Genomic DNA, 27,938 nt, shown 5'->3' with positions numbered 1-27,938 from the left:
GGCTCTATTCGTTCTTAATTCATTGATAAGAAAACAGTGGAAGGTCAAAATGCCAATTTAGCCAACCGAGATACCTTAAGAACACCTACTGCCAAATGTGTAAGTGTGGTGAAAGTTTTTGTTTGTGGTGAGTTGAATTTCTCATTTTTCTGGGAGGATTATCTTCACATCGGTTACTTTCAGATAGAATTTCTCTGCGGTAGGAGATATTTCCAAACTGACTAGCAGCTGTGAGCCACGACCACAGGCTCGATGGCATGAAGGTTTCGTCGAAACATGATCACCAATTCAGGTGCCTATTGGCTACACGTATGTTTATCGATGCTGTGTGTAAATATATGATGTAAAGTTACATAGTCCAGCGCACAGTTCCTGTTGCACGCAACGTGACGCAGTAACATTGAGGTGACAGCACACCACAGAAAGACGTGTTTTGGGGCGGCACCTTGCAAGGGGAGGGTGGTATGTTGGACATTTAAGCTTTTCGTTATTCATGTATCCTGGGAGACCTAGATTAAACTAGAAAGCCTGGCTGGAAGGACATGGGCCACATGGTAAATTACTCGGGATTTTTGCTTCCGCCCTGGGTTTTGTACGTTGTTTTTCTAACTTTGAGTCTCAGCCTACTGTTGATGTTGCTCGAGGCAAGACAAGAAAAGGTAACCATGTGTAGCTACATTGTATACCATATATAGCTTCTCAATACGCCCTTACTGCTCTGAAAACAAGTCCCTTGTACTCTCTATGTATAGATGATTGCGTCACAAGGGTGATTCCCCAGCCTGGGTATATCGATCACTTGTTTTTCTTGCGACACTCGAGTCGTAGGGTAGTGTCTAGCAGCCACTACCATCAGTCTGGCCCTCTACAATTTTCCACAAAATTAGACCGTGAATATCACAAGGTGAAGTAGAGATACAGACGTCGGTCTTTTGTAATTGCAAGGACATTGCCGTTGTCAAAGCGAATGACGTCACCAGTTCAGCTTCAGGTAAATATTTAATGATATACGGATCAACGTTAAAGTTTTGTTTCGGTCAACACGCGCCTATTTAAACGTTACATTGCACGTTGGGCAGTTTTGTTCTAAACGAGCCATCTCTAGTGAACAGACATTCTCGGCGTGCTAGATTCACGTAGCAAGGCTGTCTAGAAGCCATGAGTCACTCGGTAAATGGCCAGGATGTTTGCTTATGTTTGTCTCCAACTTGGATGTTTTTTTTACTTTGGCCCTGGGTCTAGTTGTTGCTGATCAATAAAAGAAGGTATATTACGTAAGGTAAGGTAAGGTATATACATCAAAAGGTGAAACACCCGTAATGCTTCTAAAACGACTGCACTGCCCTCGTCTACTTTTACATTTTCGGCTTGCGCATTATATCATTACGTCATATGGGGAATGCCCAGTCGTATTTTTTCTTGAGACAATCGTAGTGGAGATCGTTACGACAGTCGAGTGTACGGCACTGGAGCAGTGGGACCCTTTCCAGTGTAACGTGACCCTCTCCTTTATGTCTCGCACCCGTTACAAAGTAGAAATCCCGATAATAACGCGTAAAGACGTCAAAAACAGCCGGGACTGAACCTCTGCTTGGAGAGTACCCGATGTTCTGTTATGGACCTATTGTACAACAAACCTAACTGTGAGGCATGATGTCATACTTTTGTAACGATGCTTTTATCTGCAGTTTTGTAGAAGCCACGGCAAGTAATATGGCATCAGCAGACTGGAGTGATGTCTTTGAGAGGGAGATATATGAAGAGTTCGAAGACGAGTGGACCTTGACCGAGGTTGATGACTTACTCGACATCTACAAAGCTAGAGACTATGGGTGGAAGCAGTTTACCGACAAAGCTAAGGTCAGATTTAAGTATGAAAAGTATATTTGAATGACACTTGAGAAAAACAGTATATTAACCTGAAAGAAGCGAAGAACAGCAAGGATAAGATGTTTTAGTGGTTGTAAGTATAGCTCAATCACAGTATACTCTAATTTTGGCCCTTGTTTTGCTGTCATATTATCAGGTTCGGTTTGAGTGCAGCAGGTGTGACAACGTCTGGACGTCCATTAGGGGTGTCGTCATCTTCCATTACCGCCTCAAGGAGACAGGTGAAGTAAAAATGTTCCTGCCAGGGCAAAAGTGCCACCGCTGCGAAGATGATTTCGAGTATCCAGAGTGGTACGAAGACGAGATGGTCAAGGTGATGCAAAATCTCCAAAAGAAGATCGATGAAAAGTTCTACACCACGGGAGGTGGCTCTAGAGGTTTGAACTTGGGTCAGAGATCAGCCAACATGACAAGCAAACATGAGGCCGACCTTTGTGAAGCATGTCAGAAGGGCATTTGTAGGCAGAGTACGGGGGATTACTGGGGTCTTCATGGGGATACAGAGGGTAGCACTAGTCAGACAGATGAGGAATCAGATGATGAGGAATCAACTGATGAGAAATCAACTGATGAGGAATCAGATGATGGCACAGAAAATCAGTCAGATGAGGAATTTTTGTTTTTGTTTTTGTTAATTTTTTGTTTTGTTTATTTGTTTCGCAAAGAATTATGAAATGAACACAACAGTGCAAGGGAGGACAAAGGCTTCTGCTTATGAGAACACCTTCCTTAACTAATTTATTACAACTTATATATAATGAAACAAAGAAATAGGTAACGTTATGGATAGTAGATAACGGAACCAATGGAATGAAATGAAAACATATTACACTAAATGATTAACCATAACTAACGCAATAGTGAATGGATATAAGTTATAAATTGAATGTTACCAGTGTTAAATAAGGAAGTTTATAAATTGAACAAAAGAAATAAGTGTGGATAATACATGACGGAACCAATACAATGAAAACACATTGCAATAACTAATTAATCATAACTTAGAATGGATATTAGTTATGAGTCGAAACGTTATCAGTAGGAAGTGTAAAACCAACTAAAGAAATGTTGGGTTGAATGTAAGTTCATCTGTGACGGTAGTTAACATAATGATATAATTTTTAAGACTTTATATCCGTACACAAAATAAAGCGCTTACCAACAAGCTTTCGATCAGTCCTCTGATCCTTCTCAAGTTGTAATGACCCAACACCTAAGTCGCACTTCCGAAACGTCAGTAAAGGGTCTTTCTCAGGGGACTGAAAGAGGCTATTTACATCAGAGCCCACCAACCTTCCCTCAACCGAGACGGGGGCCGATACCGACTGTCAAGCACCTTTGACCCTTTACAGGTATCCTCAATTTTCAAATAAACCAATCATCATCATCATCATATATTTGTATTATACTATTCAGTTGGGTCTAATGGCGTCTATTAGTGGCCACTATGTCTTACGCAAAGGAGGCAGTCGTAAGAAATCGCGGCCACTCCCACGTATATTTTGGTAAGTATGGAATCTAATATTAGCTTCTATCAGGCTCCACAGGTCGTCGGAAAAATTGAAGAAATATAGACAGATAACATGAAAGGGGAGTTAGCTATGCAAGGAGTATGGTCTGCGACCAGCTAACTCCGCTGGCATATTTAATATCTGGCTATGTTTGTCCAATTTCTATTATTTTTCAGCGACCTCTGGAGCCTGGTAGGGGTTACGACATACGGACTTGAATATATACGCAGGTGTGAACCTACCTTTACCACCCCCATCCACTCGACCGAAACCTCAGCTTGGAGAATAGAACACGCACGCAGGTTTCGGTCTTGTGCCAGTAATCGATGGGACCTCGAACTTTATAGCGTGCCCAGTGATCACGTTGTGCTGACAATAAAGTTTCGTCGAAACCTGCTATTCAAATGAATCCCCTTTTCAAATGGTGATTGGTTACACTTCTGTCAAAGCCAAAGGTGTTGTTTGGCAGTAGCATCAAGTTACATGGTCCAACACACCTTTCCTGTCGCACGCAACAAGTCACGTAGCGATAATTCAGTGGCAGTGCTCTCAAGAGGGAAGATCGTCTTCTGTGAAGTTACTTTGCCAAAGTAAGTGCCAGTGTGTTACACTTTTGATAGTGTACTAATCATGCAAACAAAAAGTTCGAAAATCCTGGGAAGACTTCGGGATACACTTAACGTTACATGGGTAAGGCACAGCAGAAAAATGTACATGTACCATTGGTAAATGACCCGGTTATTGTAGGTCCACTGGTGTTGTAGGGCAGGTACTGTGGATTTCAGGTCTGTGCTATTGTTCTTGCTCAAGACCTTTCCAAAGGTTACCTTTTTTTATGTCATTGTGTATATCTCTGTCTAAACTACCCGTATGTCGGATATAATGGAGCTTTATACATATGCCAAAAGTTATATGCCGCCAAAGAATAAAATAAAATCAAGACCATAGCACGTCCAGAAAGAACAACTGATAAAAACGGAAGTTCTGCTGCAGTACCAAGACCACAAACCAGGGGGCCCAAAATAGATCCTCACCTTCGTCTGCATAATCCCAATACACATATTGAATACCATTACAAGCCAGAGGCTCTTAAGTTCACTGACAAAAAATTTCCGGAAACACTAACAGACACACACCAAAAACAATATCTCAATTTTATACACTCAGTAGGAAACAATGAAGTGTAAAACCAGTGATAGATATGAATGCTTCCTACAGTAAAAGAGAGCCATGGCAGTTGGTGGAGCACCAGAAGACTGGAGTGATGTTTTTGAGACGGAGATCTGTGCAGTGTTCGAAGACGAGTGGGGCTTAACCAAGGTCAATGACTTACCTGACATCAACCAAGCCAGATTTTCTGGGTGGAAACAGTTCACTGACAAAGCTACGGTCAGTATGGAAGAGGAAATAAACTTATTAATACTTAATGCAAATTGGCCTTGTGGGATAGGGCAGTGCACAAAAGTAATAGTTGGCAAACATTATCAATATGTTCAATGTATAGAAGATGATAGTCTTTGATAGCAATCAAAGGTACATTAACACTAACACTTACAGCATATACATTAGGTGTTGCTCTCTCCCTTAAGTTCATTTTCCTTACAGGAAATGATGCAAGCGAACGATTGAAATGCTGGCAGATCAATATTGCTCTTTGAACCTTTATCCAATCAATGTGCCTAGATTGTTATGAGACATGTACAGAAATAAAAAAGCAACACTTCACATACATGTATGATCTAGCTGCAACTGTAGACATTTCATGTTGTTGTCTTTGTCATATCACCAGGTTCGGTTTGAGTGCAGACACTGTAGTAACACCTGGACCTCCATAAAGGGTAAAGTCATCTTCCACTACCGCTTGCAGCAGCAACAGGTGTTGAAGAAAGTGGGAAGTAAGAAAGTAGGAAGTGAGAAAGTGGGTGAGGTGAGAATGTTCCTGCCAAGGCAGATGTGCAGACCTTGCCAACATCTCCAAACCTTTGAGTCTCCAGAGTGGTTCAAAGAGGAGATGACTAAAGTAATGCAGAATCTCCAAAAGAAGATCTTTGAAAAGTTTTACAGTGTTGAGCCTCTGCCCAAGCAGTTGAATGAAGGTCAAAGAAGGGCAAACATGAAAAGCAATCATGAGTCCCACCTTTGTGAGGCATGTCAGAAGGGAATCTGTCGGCAGATGGTTAGGGATTAAATACTTCTCTGTGAAGAGTGGATTGTGGCCCTGTACTGTCATACAACTTATTGTACTAATTTCGATTTCACCAAGTAATTACCAAACCATACAGTACCAAAGTTCTGATTATTAGGGCAGATCAACCCTTCCTCTTCATGAAGGGAATTTGCTTTGAGTGCTGGGATGACTCATGGCTTATTGCTGCCATGTGTGTGTAAATTCATGATACACTGTGTCAGGTGAAAATTTATTGCTATGCATTGTCATTGTGTGAATCCAAATGCATATCTCCGTCACACCTTAATTCATATATGATTAAGTCAAACATGTTGATATGTGCTACAAGCAGGCAAAGCTGGAAATTCAAAGCATCAATTCATATGATACCTCAAATGATATACTAATAACGTTACATCATTTCCAGTTAAGTAACGATATATCATCGTTAGAGAAGTGAGTTAATTATTGCTTTGTGACAGATTTGTATTTCTCTTCATAGCAGAGTGTAGAGATTGATGTAACAGTTGTATGCAGTTGGTACGTGGTTGTCAATACTGTGTTAATGGTTGCAAAGTAAGTGCCTATCAAAGATGGTGTATGAAAGGTTTCGTCTGCCTTCTCTTGTGATAAAGAAATTAATAAAAGTCAATCAACAATGCTAGGGACACTTTAATCCTTCATATACATTTTATTTTTAAGAGCACCTCAATACACTTGAACAAAGGCCCACCTCAGTGCCAGCACTGCAAAGTGGATAAGATGATGATGATAACTTTAACATGAGGCAGAGTAGAATCTACAAATACCTCTAAACACGTGTCACACACTTTGTTTTCTTGGTATCATGCCTCACCACTGGTGATAAGATGACCAGCTGCCAGGCTTTGGTTCAGTGCAGTCTCCATGTTGGTGACCTAAAGCCTACTTATACTTTCCAAGATGTTAGAACAGAAGATACTGGTGGTAACATAATTAGACTCTCCTGATTCCCTTGCACACAACCCTTTGACAAGGACACGTTTGCTTGTCAGAAAATCAGCAGCGCTTTTGCTTGGAGATTGACCAAGGCTAGCCCAGTATCTGATTAAGAGAAACAGTGAATCAGAGTCCTTTCATCTTGTATCCCTGTGCTGTCATGTCACATGTCCGATGTGTGCATAGCTGAGGGGGAGGTTGAGTCCCACCACTGGTCCTACTGTACTCAGCCAGCTCACCAGATAGCTACAACTGGGACAAGGGTACAGAGAAGGAACAAGTCAAACATGTTTGCAACTGTTTGTGTGCATGTACGTGCTTGCCTTCATGTGTGTGTGTTTGATGTGTGTTTTTCAGGATGTGAGTTTTCATGGAAGGTTAATGTACGAGAATGCCAAAAAATAAATTTGAAGAAGATGAAAAGAAAAAAAAAATTGCACAAGTTATGCAACTCAAGATAAAGAAAAACATTACCTATATTACATGTACATGTACCAACATATAATTTTGAACTCATAACTAAAATGCAAGAAACCAAAGGCATGATTTATGAAAAACATAATGAAAATGCATTACTAAGTCTTTAGAAAGCAAGAGCTTTCCAGTCTGTACTTCAATAGTCTATAATATTCCATCTAATGGCCTACCTCCCCATTTCCTCGTCCTGTGTTTCCTGCATAAGTGGCTGCATCATGGTGGCTGTGTGGCAGGGGTGCAGCTGGAACATGGGACAGCCCAACACAGGATGCTCCTACAAAAATAACATTTCATACACTGATAAAGGGAAAATCTTTTCAGAAAGCCACTTGAAGAATCCTACAAGTCCAGTAACAAATGCCATGACGTCATCATTGTGTTCATAGACCACAATTAGGACGGCATAAAAGGAACACCTATTAATTACGTGTGTCTTGCCTTTCATCTAATATAACTGCTAACATTTCAATCAATTTTTTTAAATAGCACAAATGTAATGAGTCTCTGAAATGCTGTAAAATTAACTCCTGTGACGACGATACGACACTTTGAGGTCATTGATGTCTGTCTCACATCTTCATAAGTGTCAATCATCACCTGTTGAGTGAGGAAGGTCCATCTGTCATCTTGGAGTCTGGACTGGAAGCTAGCAGGCACACTGGACCAAACCTCGTCCAGGGAGGCCAGACTACCATCTATAGGACAGGAGGAAAATGACTTCATTGACCACAGTAGGGTTTAAGCCCAAATTTGTCAGATAACAAATAAAATTAGGGACCGTGTAGCGCAGTGGTATATTGTTCGCCTCGTGACCGAGAGGTTGCGGGATCGAATCCGCCTTCCGTGCTACCGGTCTTGTGCCCTTGGGAAAGGCACTTTACACGACTTTCCTCACTTTACTCAAGTGAAAATGAGTCATCCCTCGGATAGGACGTTAAATGGAGGTCCCGTGTTTAGGGAGAGCCACACCCCGGGCACGTAAAAGAACCCGCCACGTGTGCGATGGTGAGATGTGAGCGGATCAAACCATTCCGGCCGAAATGGGGTAGGAATTTCCCGAGCAGCCTTGTAACCCCTGCTTCGCCTATTGAGTCAGTGAAGTCAAGCTTGCCTAAGCTTGATGTTTCTGACTTAGGGAGAAGAGATGCTGCTACAGTTATCGCTATGGGCCGATCTTCATCTTCATGATGGTAACATCAGGCCCTACGAACCTGATTTAGAAAAAAAAAAAACAGAAGCATGTTCGATTCCTAAAGAAATATACATATCATGGAGACTCAAAGACCATGAGGTAAAAAGCCAGGCACAAACTTGTGAATACCTGAAAAATAGACCAACGTTAGATCTAGGAAACAACTCGTTAGCCCTACTGTAGTAAAATGTACACTTGACTTTCCATTCTCCCTAACTGCCTGGCTGGGTCGTGGATTGGAAAAGGGACCCCTGCATTAGTGACAGAATTTCCATGAAAATTAAATGTTTCTTAGATGTCTTAGCACAGCCTGGACATGCCTTGCTACAACAGAATTTGTGGACTATTGAATATTTTTTTCTTCAAAAGAAAATGCTAATATTCTATGTTCTACCAATCCAATGAAATTATTTTTGGAATTTTGTGTTCCCCACTGTACCATTTCCCAAACACGTTGAGCTGCTAAAAATTCACCTGCACCAGACATCTATCTAGCAAATTCATCTTTCAACATATACCTGATTTAATACTCCCTTGTCATAGGCTGATAGTAAAACCTAGATTTAATCAGCCTTGACACTGCAAGGGTTAAATCATGGGCAACAATGGATCTGGAGGCCTCAAATCACAAAACATGATACAAAATTGCCTAACTAGTTCAATTCAATGGTTGCAGTACGAACGGAAACAGTAAGATGGTGTTGGTGCACTCGGGTGTCACATAAAAGAATCTGCCGTGATTGCATTCAGCCTCTTCATGATCTGTACAATACACCCGGCATATCTTCTACAATACATTTGCATCATCTTGTAGCGCAGCAGTGTTTTTATCGAGACGGCGCTCCCAATTTATGGAAGGGCTCTGGCGCTAGACAGCGTGGCACCAGAAGAAAGACTTGTGTAGAGATAGACCGGCCCTGTTAAGAACCCGGGTTGGCCACAGGGTTGCTGCAGGGGAAGTAGACAGGGCCGGGGTGATGAATATGTCGACTCTGGTGCCGGCGGTAACAGCCGTCAAGCAATTCCTGATTCAATCACAGGACCGGCCATGACAGCAATTGTTTTGCAGTGGAAGCGGTGTAAGTTAGGGAATATCATCAAGATACATGCGCCCTAAACAGTTGTTATCATCCAGGTAATACCTTGCACATGTTGATTCAAGGTCACACAGATTTATTTCCCTAGCTTATAGGCAGAGTGGGCTGGGGGGGGTTGGAAAAACTCTTCCCCCACCTACACCATTCATTCATTCATTTACACACATGACTAATAGGTACCCAAAAAGAATTATCAATGAATCCTCTCTTGACATTGCTCTAATCATGTCTTAAGTTTGAAATCCTCTCAAAAACGAAAGACATGCCATTTCAGAGGGTGGAACTTTCTGGGGGTTCGTGCCCACAGACCCAACTAGAAAGCTGGTATTTGAGGTGCTAATCTTTTGTGCTTGCTGATGACAAAAAAATCAACAAAAGAACAAAAAAAAAAAAAAAAATCTTGGCTATGGGCATGTTTTCTTGGTTGACCAGACATTGCTTGGTGGAAACGAAATTTGCATCTCAACATACTAGTATTCACTTCCTGGAACAGTGGGTACCTGAGGAAAAACTTGCCTTCTGGCTCTGTTTTCAAGTTAATCTGTCAGTTCAACATTATTTTTTCAAATCCGAGAACCAACAAATTAAGTTGGTGTCATCTAAACTCTATGCTGCAATATCAAGGATGGCTACAGTAGAAACAACTTTAAAAGTGCAACAAAATAGAAAAAAAAAAGATTATTCAGTTAACATTTATCCTAAGAAGGTAGCCTTCTTGGACCATACTTGTAATGGTTATAGGGTTACAACATGTAAGCATTACAGAGGGGTTAACGATAGAACACTCAATATATGCGCATCAAATACCACTGTCACAAATTGGCCGCTTTTTTGGCCGTTTTTCTGGACCAAAAACATTCCTTTTATGTTGCTTCCTATATCTTTAAAAGCATATCTTAAAGAATATCTTTAAAAGTATATATACACATTTTACAACTTGACTATGCCTGAACAATACTTGCACAAATTAAGTTTACGACACTACCGTGGATAGGCCGCAGCTCAAGGGCTTAAGGCCACAATACACATCCACAACTGGTCTCCTTATCACTGTTCCACAGCAAAGGATCATCCCACACATTGTCCTCCCCAATATGTCCCAACTGTAGAGACGGCCATGGCAATAAAACACGAGACAGAGGGATGGAAGCATCCCGCAGAAGTCGACAGTTTTACTCCCCACACCGACAGAGATTTATCTTGTTGGTGCACATAACTGCCAGCCACTTATATGCAATTTGCATGTGATTAATGTCACGGTCATGTGTATGACGATTATACAGGAGTCTTCTTTCTAGGACATTTCTGCTTGGAACTGCACGTAGGCAATGCAACAGAAAAAAAAAACAACTTCAATAATGCTAAATGTTAACGCTAGTTCACATTCATCCAGGAGGTAAGCTATATCTGTTGAATTTAAAAACAGTGTATTAAGGGATATGAAATGGATGGGTGGTGGTTTCAAACTATAGTATATCTAAAATATTACAATTAGAAACTTCCATCAACTCGACATCCTTGAATACCGTTTTTTTTAGATACAACGGATATAGGGTAACCCCTGGATAAAGGTGATCTAGCTTTACCACCAGAGCTTCTAAGACTTTCAACAAGCAGTGATGTAATCTTACATGTGCCATATTGTCTTCACCTTGGTCTAACTCTCACCAATAGAATGACAGCAGATGATTGTAGCAATCAACACTGTGCAGGTATATCTTTAAGTTTTAATTCCAGGAAAGCTCTGCCTCATTTCCAGGAACCTTCCCTCCACTTCATCCTGTAAGGCTTGATGTCCATTGTTTGTCAGAATGATGGTTGAGGAAAATTTTGCACATAACCCAGGGCTCTGTAGCCAGCATCCATCCTTTGATGAAATTTTGCTGCAGCTGAGGACTCACAAAACTTTTGCCCATTCTGTCCTCCGTGACAGACAAAAATTGGCATGTAAAGATATATATAAAAAAAAAAGCAAAGACCTCCAGAAATTGAGTCAAGCTGAGTCTACCAGCAAAATTTGCCCCTCAAAATGCAGGAAATGGCATTTCGGAGGGTCTAGATTTCAAAATTTTTCCGGAGCAGCAATCCCCTGGACCCCCCATATAGGATCATCTCATCCAAGGGACGGAAAAAAAATTCAGGCTTGCCAAAACATCTGCCAGGGAATGTTGCCCTGGGTTATGTGCAGTGTTTTGGCCAGCATCCCAATTGGTCCATTGTTTGTCAGAATGATGGTTGAGGAAAATTTTGCACATAACCCAGGGCCCTATAGCCAGCATCCGTCCTTTTTGCCGCTGGGGACAGAGTAAAGCTTTGCTCATTCCATCCTGTGTCAGACAGACAAAAATCGGCATGTAAAGATATTTAAAAAAAAGGAAATTTTGCAGATTTCCAGAAAATGAATTGAGCCTACCAGCAAAATTTGCCCCTGGCAGATGTCTCTTTAGCAAGTGAATTATGGCACATATCATATTTTCCTCCTCTTTTCATTGCCAGCTCCCCGCAGGGCATACACATCCCAATTTTCATCTGCAGTTGTCATGGCAACCCTACCCGCAATTCCCTGTGTTGCCTTTACAACTCCCCTGGGAGCTGCTCACCAACACTGCTCCCCACCAGCGCCCCAGCTGAGCTCAGCACAGATAATTACAAAATTGGCATCCATTTACATAAGGCTAAACATTATGAAGGACTTAAAGAGCAAACATCATATACAGGAGGAAAAAAAGACTGAAAATGACAGAGGCACGTGCAGGGATTAATTTCCTCGAAGTTTCCTTTTTTTCCATTTTGTTGCATGATACAAAACCACAACGTCACTGACAGAAGGTGTATGAAACATCACAAAATGTGTTATAAATTTTTGCTTATATAATTTTTCATACTACCAGAGGTAACGAGTTTGTGATATTCCTTTTCAAACTCACAGAGGGGTGCAGTCATAAACATTTCAGCCCACCTATATCACTAAATATTGAATTAAACTAAATTTTTTCCATACTTCCACTGTATTATTCAGTGAAATGCGCACAAAGGCTTGTCATGTAAATGCAGGTATTTAAGATAATATACACAGCAAATATGCCAAGTCAGAGGTCATCCTGTGATACGGGGTCCGAGGGGAGTTATGATGTAGATATGTGCATATTAATATCATTGTGGTGAACATCATTGTGATCTGTCTGTTTTCGTGTTTGGGCTTTTTGCTGCCTGGAAACATTTTATGTGCACGAGAATTGCGTGTCTTCATACACATGTAACGAACATGAGGTTGATGAAAGTGTTATGCTGCTTGAGCATTTGAATTGAATCAAATGATGTCACATAGACATATTTCCAGCTTTATTTTGCCTACTGTTGTTGAGGGTAAGATTTTGCCTTTCTATGCTGAGGTTACATTTAATTTTTTACAAAACAAATCAGACGGGAGAAGTATCATAAAAGAAAATATCATTCATAATTCATTTTAACTCATCATCAAAATTTTGCAATGATTTGTCAAGACATTTACTTGTTTCTCTTTTACCAGAACAGTCCAGAATAATAGTTCGTGACATACTTTTTCTTTGATCTAAATAAATCACAATAATAATAGCTATCAAGGAGGTTACAACCTTGTTGATCACATCTTCTCCGTGCCTCAGACATGTCATTATATTGATGAATAATAAGCGTACTACCTGTACAAACCTGGTCTGGATGCTATAAAGTACACTGTACAAACCTGGTCTGGATGCTATAAAGTACAGTACAGGTACACAGTAGCTGGTGCTGTATAGTACATGGTACTGGTATCTGTAGTACTGAGTCTCTTTCACTTCACACTGTACGGTGTTGATGTCAGCTTCTTCCTGTAAACAACATACAAAACGACAAACAATTCTTACTGTCAAAGTTGCTGCATAAACACACACTGACACACACCAGACTAATTTGGGAGCAATGTCATTACCTCCATTGTACATTGTCTTGCTTTAGTTATCAAATTACATGGCAAACATTTTACAGATGTGTTTATTAGATGTAAAACATTTAGTTTTCACAAAGGTTTTTTTTTTCAGTTTTGGGGGACATTTCGAATTCTCTTTACCTGTAAAATTTTTCTCATCAACTTGTGTTAAAACCTCAATGTCTGGTAAATTTGCAGAGGTACCAGCTAATGCATATGAAACATACATAAATGTTAACTTTAAAGTAAAGGTTTTTTTTTAGGCTGTAGGGGCAGTGGGTAGTTAGACAATGTGTTAGGCAAGGTATTGGAAAATGGAGCCTAACCCTTTCTTTTGGTTACCTTTTACATCCCCAATCGAAGTCAGGTACTCATCGTTACACCTAAGTGGTGTGAGGAAAGTGGTGTTAAGTGCCTTTCCCTGGGGCACAGGGTTGGTAGCATGGCAGGATTCGAGCCAAGGACCTCTGGGTTCTGAGCCAAAAGCCCTGCAATTTTGGTACATGACCCAACAAAGAAAACTATTCACTCAATTTACTCAAGGTAAGTACATCTGCTTTTCCTTGTCATTGTGAAATACAATATTTTGATTACCCCTGTCAATCAATATCTAAATGTAACTAATAACAATTCCAACTGACTTTTGACAACTCAGTTCTATAGCCAACAAGCCACATTGGAAACTGCCTTGAAGCCTAGCATACAATGTTACAAAATATTCAATTGCTAGTCCTCCAAGCTATGAAAATATTAGCACTTTTTATTGGAGGTGAAGGGTACAGATAAAAAAATGTCCACCAGTAATTACTTTTCCTAGCCTGAAAATGCAATTTCATTTTCTGGGTGACTTTGTGCACTGGCCCAAAGGACCCAGGAGGAAGGGATAGGTAAGTTACAGCCTTGGCATTAACACCTTCATAAGGCTGCGAGACTCTGAAGACACTAAATTAGACACAGTGGGAGGATGGATGGTCATCATTAGCAAAGTATATTCAGCCTGCCATGTGCCTTTTCTTCATAAATATCTGACTGGCAGGCATAACAAGGCATTCTTGGCAAAATGCCTCTTGGAAGATCAATGGCTTAAGATTTCTTGATTTCTAGAAATCAAGTTTGAGTTTCTGGACCTTTATACGGTTCAATAAGAACTGAGTCAATGCTGTAAAAGCAGAAATGCTGTGGTTTTATCTTGAAGTCCCTGGTTTTTGCTCACAGTGATCTCTTCATAGCCTGAGTACCATTGTCCGTAGTGAACGCTGGCTCAATACTTTCCTTGCTAACCACACAAGTGAAAGTACTGAGCCAGCAGTCACTATGGAGGATGGTACTTAGGCTAACCTCTTCACCACACAGTTACAAACTGGCGCACTGTGAAATGTTCTTTCTTTGTGAAGAAAGATGATGAAGAGGATCAAAATTGATACTTTGAAAGTTTCTAGGCTGTAATGAACTCACCATGCTGCCTTCCACATCCAGCACATCGGTATCATCTAATGGTACGCAATTTTTCACACAAACTCTCTCGCTGGTTGGACGTACAACATCCTTTTTTACCAGGAAACTTCCACCAGCCTGATCTACCTGTAGTAACAGGAGAGAACAAGAAAGGCTAGATTAATGTCTAGTTCGGTGAGTAGGAATTACATTAGCTTAATTGTTGGGGAAAATGGTTCATGATGCATTAACTTTTAATACATGGTAGTATAAACAGGTCAAGGCAACCGCTGATGGTGTCCTGTCCATCCTGCTACAACCTTGTCTCAGAAACATACATTCTGTATGAAAATACCTACTACTATCATTTGAGGCTGTCCAATTACCATCTATTGGATTGTCTTGGAAGCATTGGGCCTAACTAAGTATGATGCATATCTCCATAATGAGGAGGTTGGATGAGGTACAGAATGTTTCAAACTTAGGGAAACCCTGAACAATGACATGTATGGCTGCTTTCTTCAAGAGGAAGAGCTGTTTGACCTGGAATGACCTACTTGGCGAGGACTGTTGGAGACGAACATCTCGTAAAAACTATTTTGAGTTAAACTCTGTGAACCTATTGCCTTTTCACCTTACTTTTGTAGGTACAGTGTATCTCAAACAGCACACTAATGTTTGACTAGAGCACTAGTATCAAATACATAGATAAGTACATACATGTAACTTGACCTTTGACCTAGCTTTAACATACCTTAATCAAAAGAAAGACTGATATAGTAGTTATCTCAGTGCCTCTTTTACTTTACACACAGTTAAATACTTGATCCTCTCAGTCAGAAATTCTTACATTATTGTGTAGTTAGGAACAAAGTAATTTGAGCCCTTGGAAGAATCAGAAAAAAACTTTGAACAAGATAAAACTGCCATAAAAGTTAAATTTCTTAAGTAAGACAAGTGCAAGGATTGTTTTAACAGGACAAATGTGCCCGGTGGGAATTCATACCCCAAGTATACCCCATAGAAGCCAAGCTCAGAATGAACTTGGAGGCTTGAATACTTTGGGCACTGGAAGGCAGGTGCAATCTGACCCATGTTGCTAGGCAACCAGGCCAAAGGTCATCAGATAAGGTGGAAAGAGTGGACAGATAAGAACAGATTTGAGCCAAGCGTCTAGACATGCAGAAATGTGACACCCAGTTGATGTTTTGGTGGCATTTAGGGTTGTTTGAAACCCTTGTGGTGGAATGTCGGGAAATATCAGCTCAGACTGGCTTGGTACCCTCAAGTGGTGAAGAAAGTCTAACTCTGGCTGATTGACTTGAAACATTTTCTTACAAAACAAGTGTTCAGTAAATGAAAAGCGAATTGTGTTGCCGAATGTCCAGCAAAGCCACCTTTGATGTTTTGATAATACATCTCTGTTGCCATGGCAATTATCATCATGTCAAAGACTTATGTCAGTCATAACCACCATTAGTATGTATAATATGTGGATTAGAAAGTCCTGTAACCAAATATGGTGGGGCCTAGTGAAATCAATGTTATGGTTCAAATTAGAGCCATGAAAAAATGTGGATATGCTAAATTAGTAGGAATTTGGTAGTTTTAATATTAGGAGAATATAATAAATTAATAATCTTTTTTCAAAGATTTTGGCCAAATTGATCCAATACAAAAACACTGTCAAACTGAAAGTTACCTGGGCACTATATTATACATCTTATTTTGACCATGCAGATATATAGCTACAATGTATTAGCACAATTTCCTATTGCAACGGAAATCAGAAATGACAACATGTTGGAAAACGAAGCTGCATTTTCACCATTCAGATTGAAAATGTTATGTCCTTTGTAGCAGCAGAAAGCTAGGGTTGGCAGTTTTTTTTCTAAGGTTGGTTTGGTAACTGGAAATATAACACTTTTTTCTTAGGCTTAACTAATTGATCCAATTTCCAAAAATTGTAAAAATGTTTTCTTCCTTCCAATTCTAAACCTCCGCACAGCATAAAGTTTTATTACCCAATGATGCAATATGATTAAAAATGCTGATAATTTAGAGTTATACTTTACTTAAATCACCCACGGGCAACCAACATCAGTCTGTAATTAAGCAAGCAAGTAATTAATCACAATTTCAAAGAGTTACAGAATAAACAAGAAACTAATTGATTTAGCTCTTTGCGAGATTGCTAAAAAATGTGAGTAGATTTTTTCATACAAAATACGACAAGTTTTTATAATGCTTGCATTGATTTATTGTAATACAAAATACAGAGGATTAATTTCCTTCAAGCTATAAAGCAACATCTCTTTTACCAGGTAAATGAGCTTAATGACACAAATAATCTTATGATCCATACATGACTATATGAAATTAATGACAGGGAAACAATTTACCATCTAATTTGATACTACTGAGGAATTAGACAGTTGAGATTAAGACATTCCAAGTGTTGATCGGCATAGCTAAATCTCAGGTGTTAATACTTCACGACCAGACATTCCCTGGAAAAACCTGGGCTAAAACATTTGGGACAGTCCAATAATCACAGCATGAGGGTCCTAAAAACAAATTAGAAATATATATGAATAAATCACAAATATGGTATTTTTCTTTCCTGATTATACTTTTTTATTGTTAACTTTCAGTCATTACATAACAACATGCAGGTAAATCGTGTTCGTCAAGCACAAATCACAACTAGCACTCCCTTCCATTCACTTCAATAATGTACTTTCCCCATATCTTCCACTGTCTGGCAGGAGCTGAGCACAGAAAAGCACTTCAATCAATTTTCTGGAGCAAGGTATCATAAAATCTGGGTTGCAGCCCTGAAACATTTGATAGCACCCCCAAATGACTATTGATTTTCGTCTTATGTCTGCAGGTATCTGATAGGTCCAAACTCTTCAGGTCTATCATAGTGTAGAAGTGATACACAAAAATTAACATTTCACGTTGCACTCCTAAAAAATAACTGTTCTACATATTCAACACCTAACAAAAGCAACCCAAAACTAAGATGGAGACATCTTAGGACAACTAAACACAACAACAAATATATAAGCTGTTGCCTAATAACTTTATAGTAGATTTTATCATATTTATTCATAGAAATTTATTCATAATTTAGTTATGGAATAATCATTTTACTTCATGGCTTTTACATCCAGCCAATTGAAGGAAGGACTATTCTTGAGCAGAGCCGGATTTATAACGTTGTTGTGCATTTTCTTTCACAGGCACTTAACAAGGCATAAAGAAACATTTAACACCACTTGTTTACCCCCAATAGATCAACCTGGCATGCAAAAACCCACCAGTCCATGGCCTCCTGATTACTAATTCACATCACACACTCTTGCTGGAGAGGAAGCCTCTTCTGGGCTTGTTAGTATTCCTCCCCAGTCTTGGGGTGGCCTTGTCTGGTGCAGGGAAAACTGCATACACATGTGAACTAAGTACACATCAGCCTGCCAGCCAATCACAGACCTCCAGGGTCAAGAGGTCTAGATGGTTGCCGTAGCAACCCTGGTTATGGAGTGACATTGCTTGGCCTTCTGCTTGTCTGTGGAACAGTTGGGCGGGGCCGCCGCTTGTTTCTCAACTCACCTGGGAGCGCGGTTTACCTCCAGGCTGGGGAGGAAAGTTTGCTAAAAGATTTAGCCAACATTCAACAGAAGTCGTTCTAACCGCGCTCGCACCTACTGGTATGTTAGAATATAAACAGACACTTGTTACATGTTCTTCGTACTTCAAATTAAAGCGAGACACATTCTCTCAAAAGTCAAATTGCTTTTGTTTTCATTAAAAACAAGTTGCTTGATTTGTTTTGCTGGATCTATGTACTACTATAAACTAGCTGCATCTATGAACAGTGCTACTGTATAAATATTATACAGTTTCTTTTAACAAAGTGACCTATTGATGGCAAATTTGTTACCATGAATTTCCTTGCTCATAAAAATGATAGTCTGCACACAGACTCTTAATATTTATCAATATGGGAATAAGTTCTCCCCTCATGACTGACTTAGCAAGAATTATAACCTCCTTGCAAGAATTATTCCTTTCATTTTTCTGAGACATTTATCTCTATCAGCAAACGGCAAAATTATATCATGGTGTTGCTAACTTCACATTTTAATATAGACAAGATGACAACTTGCCAATATTTTTTAACACAGAATTGCTCAGCCTGAAGACAAATTTCTGAGGGGCAATTCAACACATCAGTTAGAATGTATCCCACTGCATCAAGGAAATGATACCTTTTCTAGGAATTCCAGTTATTTTTAAACAATAACCAAAGCACCGCTCCATGAGTGACTGTGAAAATTTCAGGAAGATTTACCTCAAGTTGATTTCATTGTTGCCAGTCTATCTGTCACAATTTTCAACAGAATTCTTCAGCAGATCCCCATACAACAAACATATTTCCTACTCTACTAACTATGATTGTTATACAAAAGTTAAAAAAACTTTATGTTTGTTTCATCTATCAATCAATTAACGAGTGACTGAGTTTGCAGTGAGAAAATCTGGAAAATATTAAATACGAATGGTATTGAGAATTAATAATACTATTAATAGAAGCAAAATGGACAAGAGTCAGGCCTTTAGCTTTGCCATTCCAACACTTGAATGAACTTCAAAGACTTGTCATTTGCAAATGTGACATGTGTTGACTAAGGTTCAGTTTCAAGCCAAGAACACCTTTGGCAGAGTGCATGTGAGTTGGCAAAGTGTTCCTTTGGGAACGTGTCTCACTGTTCCCTGCTTCCCAGGAATGTTTGGCATGCCACCAGATTCCAACCTGCACCCCTTCAGCCAAAAACTGCCAACGTTGCATGTCAGCGAGGAAGGAACACCGGATACCGCACATTCCACACCTCTACCCCAGTCGCAACGTGTCTCTCAGCACCAACCGTTGTTACAAAGTGGGGGATACATTAGGGCTAGTGTTTATGGCTAGGTGTCACACCTTGTTCATTAATACCAAAACTATGGGCTGAATCACCTAGCCTGTGATTGTGGGTGGTACACAGAAGGGAGTAACTTTTCTTCTGCAAGTTCGGCGTTGGGACAAAAGGTTTTTGAAAAGGGTTTCAAGTAGAGATAGCAATGCCATTAAAGAATGAGAAGGTCTACCTTTTTCTTTCAAACTTGTCTTTCGAATTCCCTCAGAAATACTTTTGAACAGGCAGTATCTGTCTCTACATGAGACACCTACGTTTTGGGCTGCTTGAAAAGGAAACATGGTTTTCCATACCACCAAGGATATTATACAGCCATGAGAAAAATCATTCAAGCTTTATATATGATTGAAATAGTATGGTTAGAAACACAACCTTATTGGAAAATGAGTAATGATATTTTATAATTGTAATGAATAATTTTATAAATGTGAAATATTCAATGCTCAAATATCTTACAGAGCAGGAGAGGCTTTTTTCTGCCTTACATTTTTTTAAAATTTTCAACTCTTAACAGGTTTCATTCAAATAGGTTTGCTGGACATTAAAGCTGAAAACTGCCCTATCAAAAATTACATATGAATTTAAAACATAACAGGATCGATATCCACTTGAAAAAATGCTCACAATCCTAATTTCTTACACTGCAGTGATAACACACTGACATCAGTCCATTGTATGCTTGTGGAGGGCAGAGGTCAATTGGTACATAAAATGGCAACTCCCAGGAGGAACATGATATAAATATGGAAGCAAATAACTGATAAATTACAAGAATTTTGATGTGCATAATGTTTGAAGCAGGGTTATCTCCAGCTTGAGATATTTTTTCCATCCAAATCATTGTTTGGGAACCCATTTTTGTTAAACCTGTCATTGACAGCTTATCAATATACATTTACTATGATTTAGTAATAAACATGTCATAAAATTTGAATTCTTTGGGATGGATATACAGGGTGATTTTTTTCCATCCCAAAACGCTAGCAATTTCTGTCCCGGGACGAATGGATGTGTCCTGGAGACAGCCCTGGTTTGTAGAGACTGCATGCGCACCAAACTGGCGGGAAAACTGTGAACACTGCACGTTCACCAATTAAATCATGGATCAAGATATTATCGGTGAATACTAAATGAAGATGCCTTAATTTCCAAATTCCCCAATAGGAGAGATTTATAGTGAAGGGAACGTAGATGATTTCATCAGAGCCCTGTCGCTAGATACTGGTTATGCAGACTGCGCCATGTACGCCTTCCTCCCTGCGAGGCATTTAACACGTCTCTGTTGTTTTCCCCCAGGCTCCCTGCAAACCAGACCTAATGTTGTCAAATGTCGCATTGTGCCAACAATTTATAGACGGCATTCCTAATTTCCCCATTAATTAGGCAATTAGGTAGCCACGGGCGGACGGCATATTGCACCTCAACAGCACCTAACCGGTCTTGGAGCAATCAATTCACTCCATCACATTCATTTCTAACATATTTATTGCCCATACCCAGAACATTGTGGTAACATTCCTGTCAAAATGTTCATCTTTACACCCATTGCCACGGGCTATTGACTCCAAATGGCTTACTCCGAAATCAGATAATTCAATTTGACCAGGCCTATTGGTGGAAAAAAATAAGCAGATTAATATCTCTTGATAATGGCAAAATAACTGGAAATAATCTCATATGCAGTTTTGTCAAAGGAAGCCAAGTTTGTAATTACGCCCTTATAATTGTCACTATGAATTGCTTCCAACTAATCGGTATATAATGTTTGTGTGTGCTCGAGCGGAGGTACTGGAATGGAGAGCGTAGATCTGCCATTGTGCCAGCAGTTCTTCCTAAGGCCTCCACGGTCACTTGGACTGGAAGCATCACTTCCATATATGGGCGAAAGTGGGAAAACACCAGTATCGATTTTGGCAGGCTGCCTAGATTACAAATCAGACTGTGCCATAGGCACAGTGGAAAGAGGGGGGTGTAGTTCCCCAACAGAGAGAGAAAGAGAAGAGTGTGTGTCTGACCAAGGAGGTTGAAAATCTCTTTTTCAACCTCCTTGGCCTGACTGTGTGTGTGCCCACATGTGCGTGTGACAAAACTACAAAGACTGTCTGCGTTACGCAACGTACTCCATAAATAAAATTCTAATTATAGTTGAAGTTTTCATAATCTAGCGCACTGGCTATAACTCACGAAGAATATCGATGGCCCTTAGAAACGACGGATGAAAGAGAACTTTATTTTTAAGAATCTTTGCAGGTTCAGTAGTTATTCAGTAGAGCAGACATACTTGGAACAGACATTCTGAGCTTTGTGATTAGTCTCTGAGATGATCTGGAATAGAGACATGAATCTTACCTCGAGTTTTTACAGTCCCATTATAATGATTAATATAATACCAGTATCTATCAGGACATCGCTTTGATTTCTTGATTTTTTCTAGTGAAAATTACAAGCACGTAAATGCTATGAAGGAAATTACATGTAGATTGTAACTGCCCAAGTTTTGAAATCTTTGAAATCACAGTAATTATTTAATGATTTACATTATAATCACTGCCTGAGAAAGTCTTTATCTGTCAATTTTGAAGAACAGTTAGTCTACAGAAACAGAATAAGTTTCAATCAACAGGTGGACACAACTAAAAAGTGCTGATCATCCTCACGTCTGCTTGAACGTCGCATTTCAATGGGTTGTCACAGGATTGTCACAACAACAGGTGGGAAGGTCAAGTTGAAAGGTGGTAGAAGCTCCCTGGTGACTTCACACACAGAGACTGACAAATGCACAAGAGACACAAACCTGACATTTTGCCAATACTCGGGACCACAGATACCCAATGTGGCGGCTTTATTTCCACTTATCAGTACAAAAGAAACTGAAGAACAACACAGAACCTCCCTAGAGGACATGCAATGGCATGATTCATCTAATCTCCAAGCAGATATTGGGGTGGCACAACATCCTGGACGACAAACTCCCATCCCAGAAAATCATGACAGCCAAAAAAGATACAAGTTAGGCCTCTTCATCACTGCGTTTGGGAAATACTCCCGATATTCCTGTCTTAGGGCCCGCCCATAGATATTATGCCAAGGTTTATGTAAATAGCAGAGACAGGCCTTTGGCCATTTCTGGGATTATATAACGACACTTCAAACACATCTACATTTTCTTTTAGATTCAAAAAAGGGCAACATTTGCATCCAATATCATATAACAATCCAAACACTATTGTTTACATACCATGGTGAACATAATTGTCACATAGAAATATTACGACCGTGGAACCCGTGCTGTTAAACCAAGTTCAGCACATGCAATAAATCAAGTCTGTCGAAATATGATTCGAAGAGCAGCATCTCTCTATAGCATTAGCCATGTGACTGTGTAAAGGGATGAATCATATCACGATACACTTAACGTGTATTTTATCGTCTTTCTTCTTCCTACAAGAGTTCAACAAGATTGGTTTGCATGTAAGAGACCTCCTTTAATTGATTAACTGCTTGCAGGAAGCTGATTACCTCTCCTTTCATAAGATTTGCTTCCACAGGGACAATGGACTGAAATGTCATTAACAGAAAGCCTTCTTAAAAATCAAATAAATGCATGAACTAATCCAAGTGTTCGCCATCAAGGTGTTATCACAATATGAGAAAAAGTAAACAGTTCCACAATGTTCAATTACGTCTTCAATTCAGTTATGCTGCCACCCCCTCTAAATGGACGATGGTAGATTCCAGCCTTGGCAGGATTACCAAGATCATGGTGGTCATTTCCTGTGTGTCCATAAAGCCATCCACCCTGGGGCCTCCGCCCTTCTCATAGCACACCTGGGCTTTGTTCCCATGGCAACAAGGGATTCCTTCACAGCCTAGCGAGAGGTGGAGGGAGGTTAAGTACCTGGCACTTCAGCAACAGTGTGGAGAGTGAGAGACTGCTGCGATGGAGAAGTTTAGCACTTCGCACTTTGTATCAAGTCCAACGTGGCTCCCTCACATCAGAAAGAAATCAGACAGAATCCCTCAAATCAGTAAGTGAGAATATGAACTAAAACGAACGAAAACAATCCACTGAGGCTTTCAACTTGAGCTGAAAATAACCTTAAAAGCAATCCACTGAATTTTAGCTAACAGTGTACAAGTTTCTTGTTAATTATGACTTTGGGATCCAGCAAAATGTACTGCAATTAGCAACTTGTTGAAGTGGTACTTAGGTACCACTAATAAGTGGTTAATTAACACTGTTAGGTGTATTTTTAGTAATATACTCATGAAAAAGTAACTCTTGCTAATATGGTATCGGGTAACATAAATTTAAGCACCAAGGCCAGAACTTAAGTGAATCAAACGTGGTGTCAGAAAATGGAATAAAGTATGCAAGTAATTTGTTACATATCTATAACATAAATGCTTAAGTTGCAAAAAGCAAGCAACTAAGTGATTTACCATGATGTCACATACTACTAGTATCAATCTGATTGGACATTACCTACATAATGACACAACATCCCCCCATCCTCGACAATGTGTATTATCTGTATCTGTATCTATATAGCCGGTCGGTCGGTCGAGGACATCGTCAGATGCCAACACGGCAGTATAACCGTGCTTCGGTGTAACACACCAGCTTGGCAGGCACGTGGCGCAGAAGCAGCTGGTTATATTACACTGAACTGTCACAAACCTTTTGCACATCTATCTGAAAATGTTCTTTCAAACTATCCAGCAAAAATGCCTCTTCTCTGCTTAGTGATTTCCACATCAAACATTCTATTCTGCACACCTGTAGGCAATTCCTGGAACCTGGACAAGAATGCGACCCCCACAGACAGTATTACTAGTCATAGGGTGGTGTGAGTCTCAGAAATCAATGTTTCCAGGAAAATAAGTCATGATTATTTAAGGAATTTAGCACTTCTGGGGGCAGGTTAACCTACTTAGCATCTCCTACAGCTACCTATTTTCATCAGGCACTACTTAACTATATTTGGTTAAGTTGATTTGATGATTATGGGTTTCTGTGTAATTTTCATCAGGGCACTTAATGATTAGGGTATTTCTGGTGGACAATGCTGCTGGTAATAATGCTAATTTTTTCACTACACTGTACGTTGCAATAGAATAGTTACAACAGGCATCAGTATATTTAATTTTCTCTCTCACTACGACACACATGAATACCTAAGAAGCTCAGTTCTTTTCCCGTTAATGTTGCATATACCAGTGACCTGGAATTATGATATTCATTTTGTATCATGTACAGAAATAAAGAAAGACAACGGACAACACATTGTACCCACATCTATGTACGATAAGTCCTTCTACAAGAAGTACTTGATCAGAATCTCAACTATCAGTCTGCACACATCCTTACCAGGTTGTTTCGGGATCAAGTCTAGTTTGACACTGTTTCTACACAGATCATGTATCAGTGGATACACAGTTGATAAGGTGGTAGCTTCCACCTGGGACCACCTGCACAATGCCCCCCTGTGGACCTGACCCAGATAAAGATCACAGCATAATACATGTATAATAATCATGTGTGCACTCATTGGATGTAATTCTTGATTGTATCACCCGAAAACACAAAGTGTGACGATTATTTTTGTTCCCGATTCTAAACTGTGCAGTGAATGCTTAATTTAGTGTACTTGGGCTGCCCGCCCGTGGGAAAGATTGTTTATTACCGTCAGCTCGGATGCGAGGGCTTTGCCAAGTAACGTGCGCTTCTGCTTCTACAGCTGTGATTACAGCGGAAATTCTGGGGTGGCTCCAACCAGAGGTGACGACATTTTCACTTGCGTTAAAAACACTCAGTGTGTTAGTTCACACCCAGTCCTGAAGCTGGCAACAACTATGCTTAAATGGGCTACTTACATAACATACAATACCACTCCACGACTCAAATATGTCCACAAGTTTCTTACATCATGTGTGGATAATTTTGAAATGATTGTTCATTTGTACATCAAGGATGCACTTACTTGAATGATGAAACCTACAATCATATCAATATTGAAATAGCCATTTCAATAAAACTGACTGCAAAACTAGAAGCATTCCAACAAGACATACTCATCCCAGTGGCATATCAGGGCCTACTAATTGAGTAGGGCACTGTTAATTTTGGTGATAGGAAATATCAAGTAATTGTTTTGCATAAGGGGCATGCAGAGTCGACATATACATTTATTGGTTTTTCTTGACCCATGGAATCTTTTCTTCATATGTTTATCTACATTAAATCATATTCCCTTGAACTCTAGAAAATCTGCCAAGGTCAAGGAGAAGTAATTTTCAAGGTTAAGAAGAGGTAAAAAAAATTGTTAATTTACTTGTTTAGCTTCTTGAATTGTTACGCAACAGATATTGGTCAAATGTCACCGATTATCATTTGATTTCAAGGACATGTAACAAATATCCTCTGACAAAACCATCAAATGAATAATTCATAGCAACAAGTCATGCATTGGGACACTGTTATCATGTCATATTGGCTCTCACAAAAGAGCAGATTTCCTACGATTCTGTAACCAAGATGGTGTTAGATACCTGAAACCACAATCACAATAAAAGAGGCCAAGCTCAACAAATACTGTATTACCATAAGTGGTTAAATTTAACTCTCAGAAGATTAAAGTATTCATATAACCCCTTTCAGATATGTCCCTGTTCTGAGAAGCCCCACAGTTGAGCACCTGGTTCCTCTAAGTCTAAGTTAGTAACTGGGAAACCTGGTTCAATCCTCGGCAGGGCATCACAGTTGGGGCTGCACCCGTCTTTTGAAAGGAAAATCACATGTTCAAGTAGGTACATTGAGCATGTTATATTAATTAAAGGGGCGAGTCTAGCAACCACTCCCTGTAAAAAATATACCCTGCAACTGAAACAGCAAGAAAACTTGGGACCCTGTGTGCATTACAAGGGTCTGAACAATGACCAAATGAGCGATAAACCCCTTTCACACCCTTTTGATGGCCCAAAAGGGAGAAGACCCTCAGTGATGATTACCTTTCACACAGCTAGCATGCCATGGTCATGTGATCATGTCAATCATCTGCACAATGCAGGGGTACTCAAGGTCATGTGGCATGCCTGGCAGTGCCGAATTCCAGCCTTGGAAATGTGATGATACACCCGACTTCATCTGGCTAGAAATGTTCTGATGTATTTCATTGCAGATGAAGAAAGTGTAGAAAACAAATACTTTCTAGCAACAAACACAAAACAGGGAAATTGAAAACAGTAAATATAGTACTAAAATGTTTGTCATTATATAATGTTTGGCAGAGATATTTTTGAAATTTTATCAATCTAATCTGCACAATCATTTCTAAAAGACATCTGGTAATTGATTTCAGAGCTTAAACAGGCACAAATAGAAATACTACAGCCCATACAACTAATCAACTTCAAATCAATAATATTCATTGATTTCTACTTAAAACAAAACAAGATATTTCTTCTTTAATACTATTGACTGGAAGTAAAATAGGTGTTAATACTACACAATGACTAATTGTAAACAACATTGGTAATGTCAACACAACCCTGCCCCCTTGAATACACATCTGTCTGTGTCTGGATGATGATAAATAAATAACAAGTTAATGGCAGACACAGGAATCCCAAATATTGAAAATAAAATGTTTATTGTGGTCACCCAATACTCCCAAGGCATAGCTCACAATTTTCTTTCTTACAACATATGAAACATCTACTTGTTTACACCACTTCCTCGCATCTGAAAGCAAGAAATAATGTATCAAAATTATGAATTATGTTAGAACAATAAAACTTTGGAGTTTCAAATATTGGAGAGGTAGGCCATATATGGGAAAGAATTGGAAGGGGAATAAAGCCCAATGCCTAAATAATATGAAAGCCATCAAGAATAAACTTTTCCACTGTTTCCAACTTTCCATTGATTCGACCAATGGTTGAAGCGCTACAAGCTATAGAGCGACCCACGTGGACAGTGAAAACTTTCACTTTCTGACGTTGAACCAACCATGTATGGTTGAACTTTCACTCCACACTCCATACACCCCCATGCCGCCCCGCACACCCAACTTTTGGCAAATCAGACCACCCCCTTCCTCACTGACGACAACCTTTTCTCTTCCGTCGTGCGCACGTAACGTCCCAAACACGCGGTGTGCCACAGCTGAAGTGTTCCCAAGGTCAGGCTCCAAAGGGCAGCGGGAAGGAGAATGGAGCCGTACACGCGCACCACAATGAATGGCACATTCCGAACT

General features: G+C 39.8%; 1 protein-coding gene and 1 long non-coding RNA gene across 3 annotated transcripts in view; one reads left to right on the top strand and one right to left on the bottom strand.

Annotated features, from left to right (window-relative positions):
* On the top strand, positions 1–6,227 carry LOC118432049. 2 transcript variants are annotated; one of them, XR_004833030.1, is made up of 5 exons: positions 1–462; positions 1,689–1,860; positions 2,027–3,991; positions 4,620–4,790; positions 5,191–6,227. It is a non-coding gene; the product is annotated as an uncharacterized LOC118432049 (long non-coding RNA). The 2 variants fall into 2 exon arrangements; XR_004833031.1 differs by lacking the exon at positions 1–462 and adding an exon at positions 480–991.
* The window catches only part of LOC118432047 (ubiquitin-like-conjugating enzyme ATG10), a 22,114-nt gene continuing 401 nt past the window's right edge, over positions 6,226–27,938 (bottom strand). The window contains exons 2-6 of the mRNA XM_035843554.1: positions 14,717–14,842; positions 13,037–13,163; positions 7,621–7,718; positions 7,194–7,297; positions 6,226–6,792 (exon numbers count right to left, since the gene is read on the bottom strand). Coding sequence (XP_035699447.1) covers positions 6,705–6,792; positions 7,194–7,297; positions 7,621–7,718; positions 13,037–13,163; positions 14,717–14,842 — 543 coding nt within the window. The 3' untranslated portion in view covers positions 6,226–6,704. The remainder of the gene's footprint in view (positions 6,793–7,193; positions 7,298–7,620; positions 7,719–13,036; positions 13,164–14,716; positions 14,843–27,938) is intronic.

Source organism: Branchiostoma floridae, chromosome 15 (genome assembly GCF_000003815.2).
Source record: "Branchiostoma floridae strain S238N-H82 chromosome 15, Bfl_VNyyK, whole genome shotgun sequence".
In the NCBI taxonomy this organism is placed as follows: Eukaryota; Metazoa; Chordata; class Leptocardii; order Amphioxiformes; family Branchiostomatidae; genus Branchiostoma; species Branchiostoma floridae.
The sequence above is the reverse complement of the archived record's forward strand: the minus strand, read 5'-3'. Positions and strand labels throughout refer to the sequence as shown.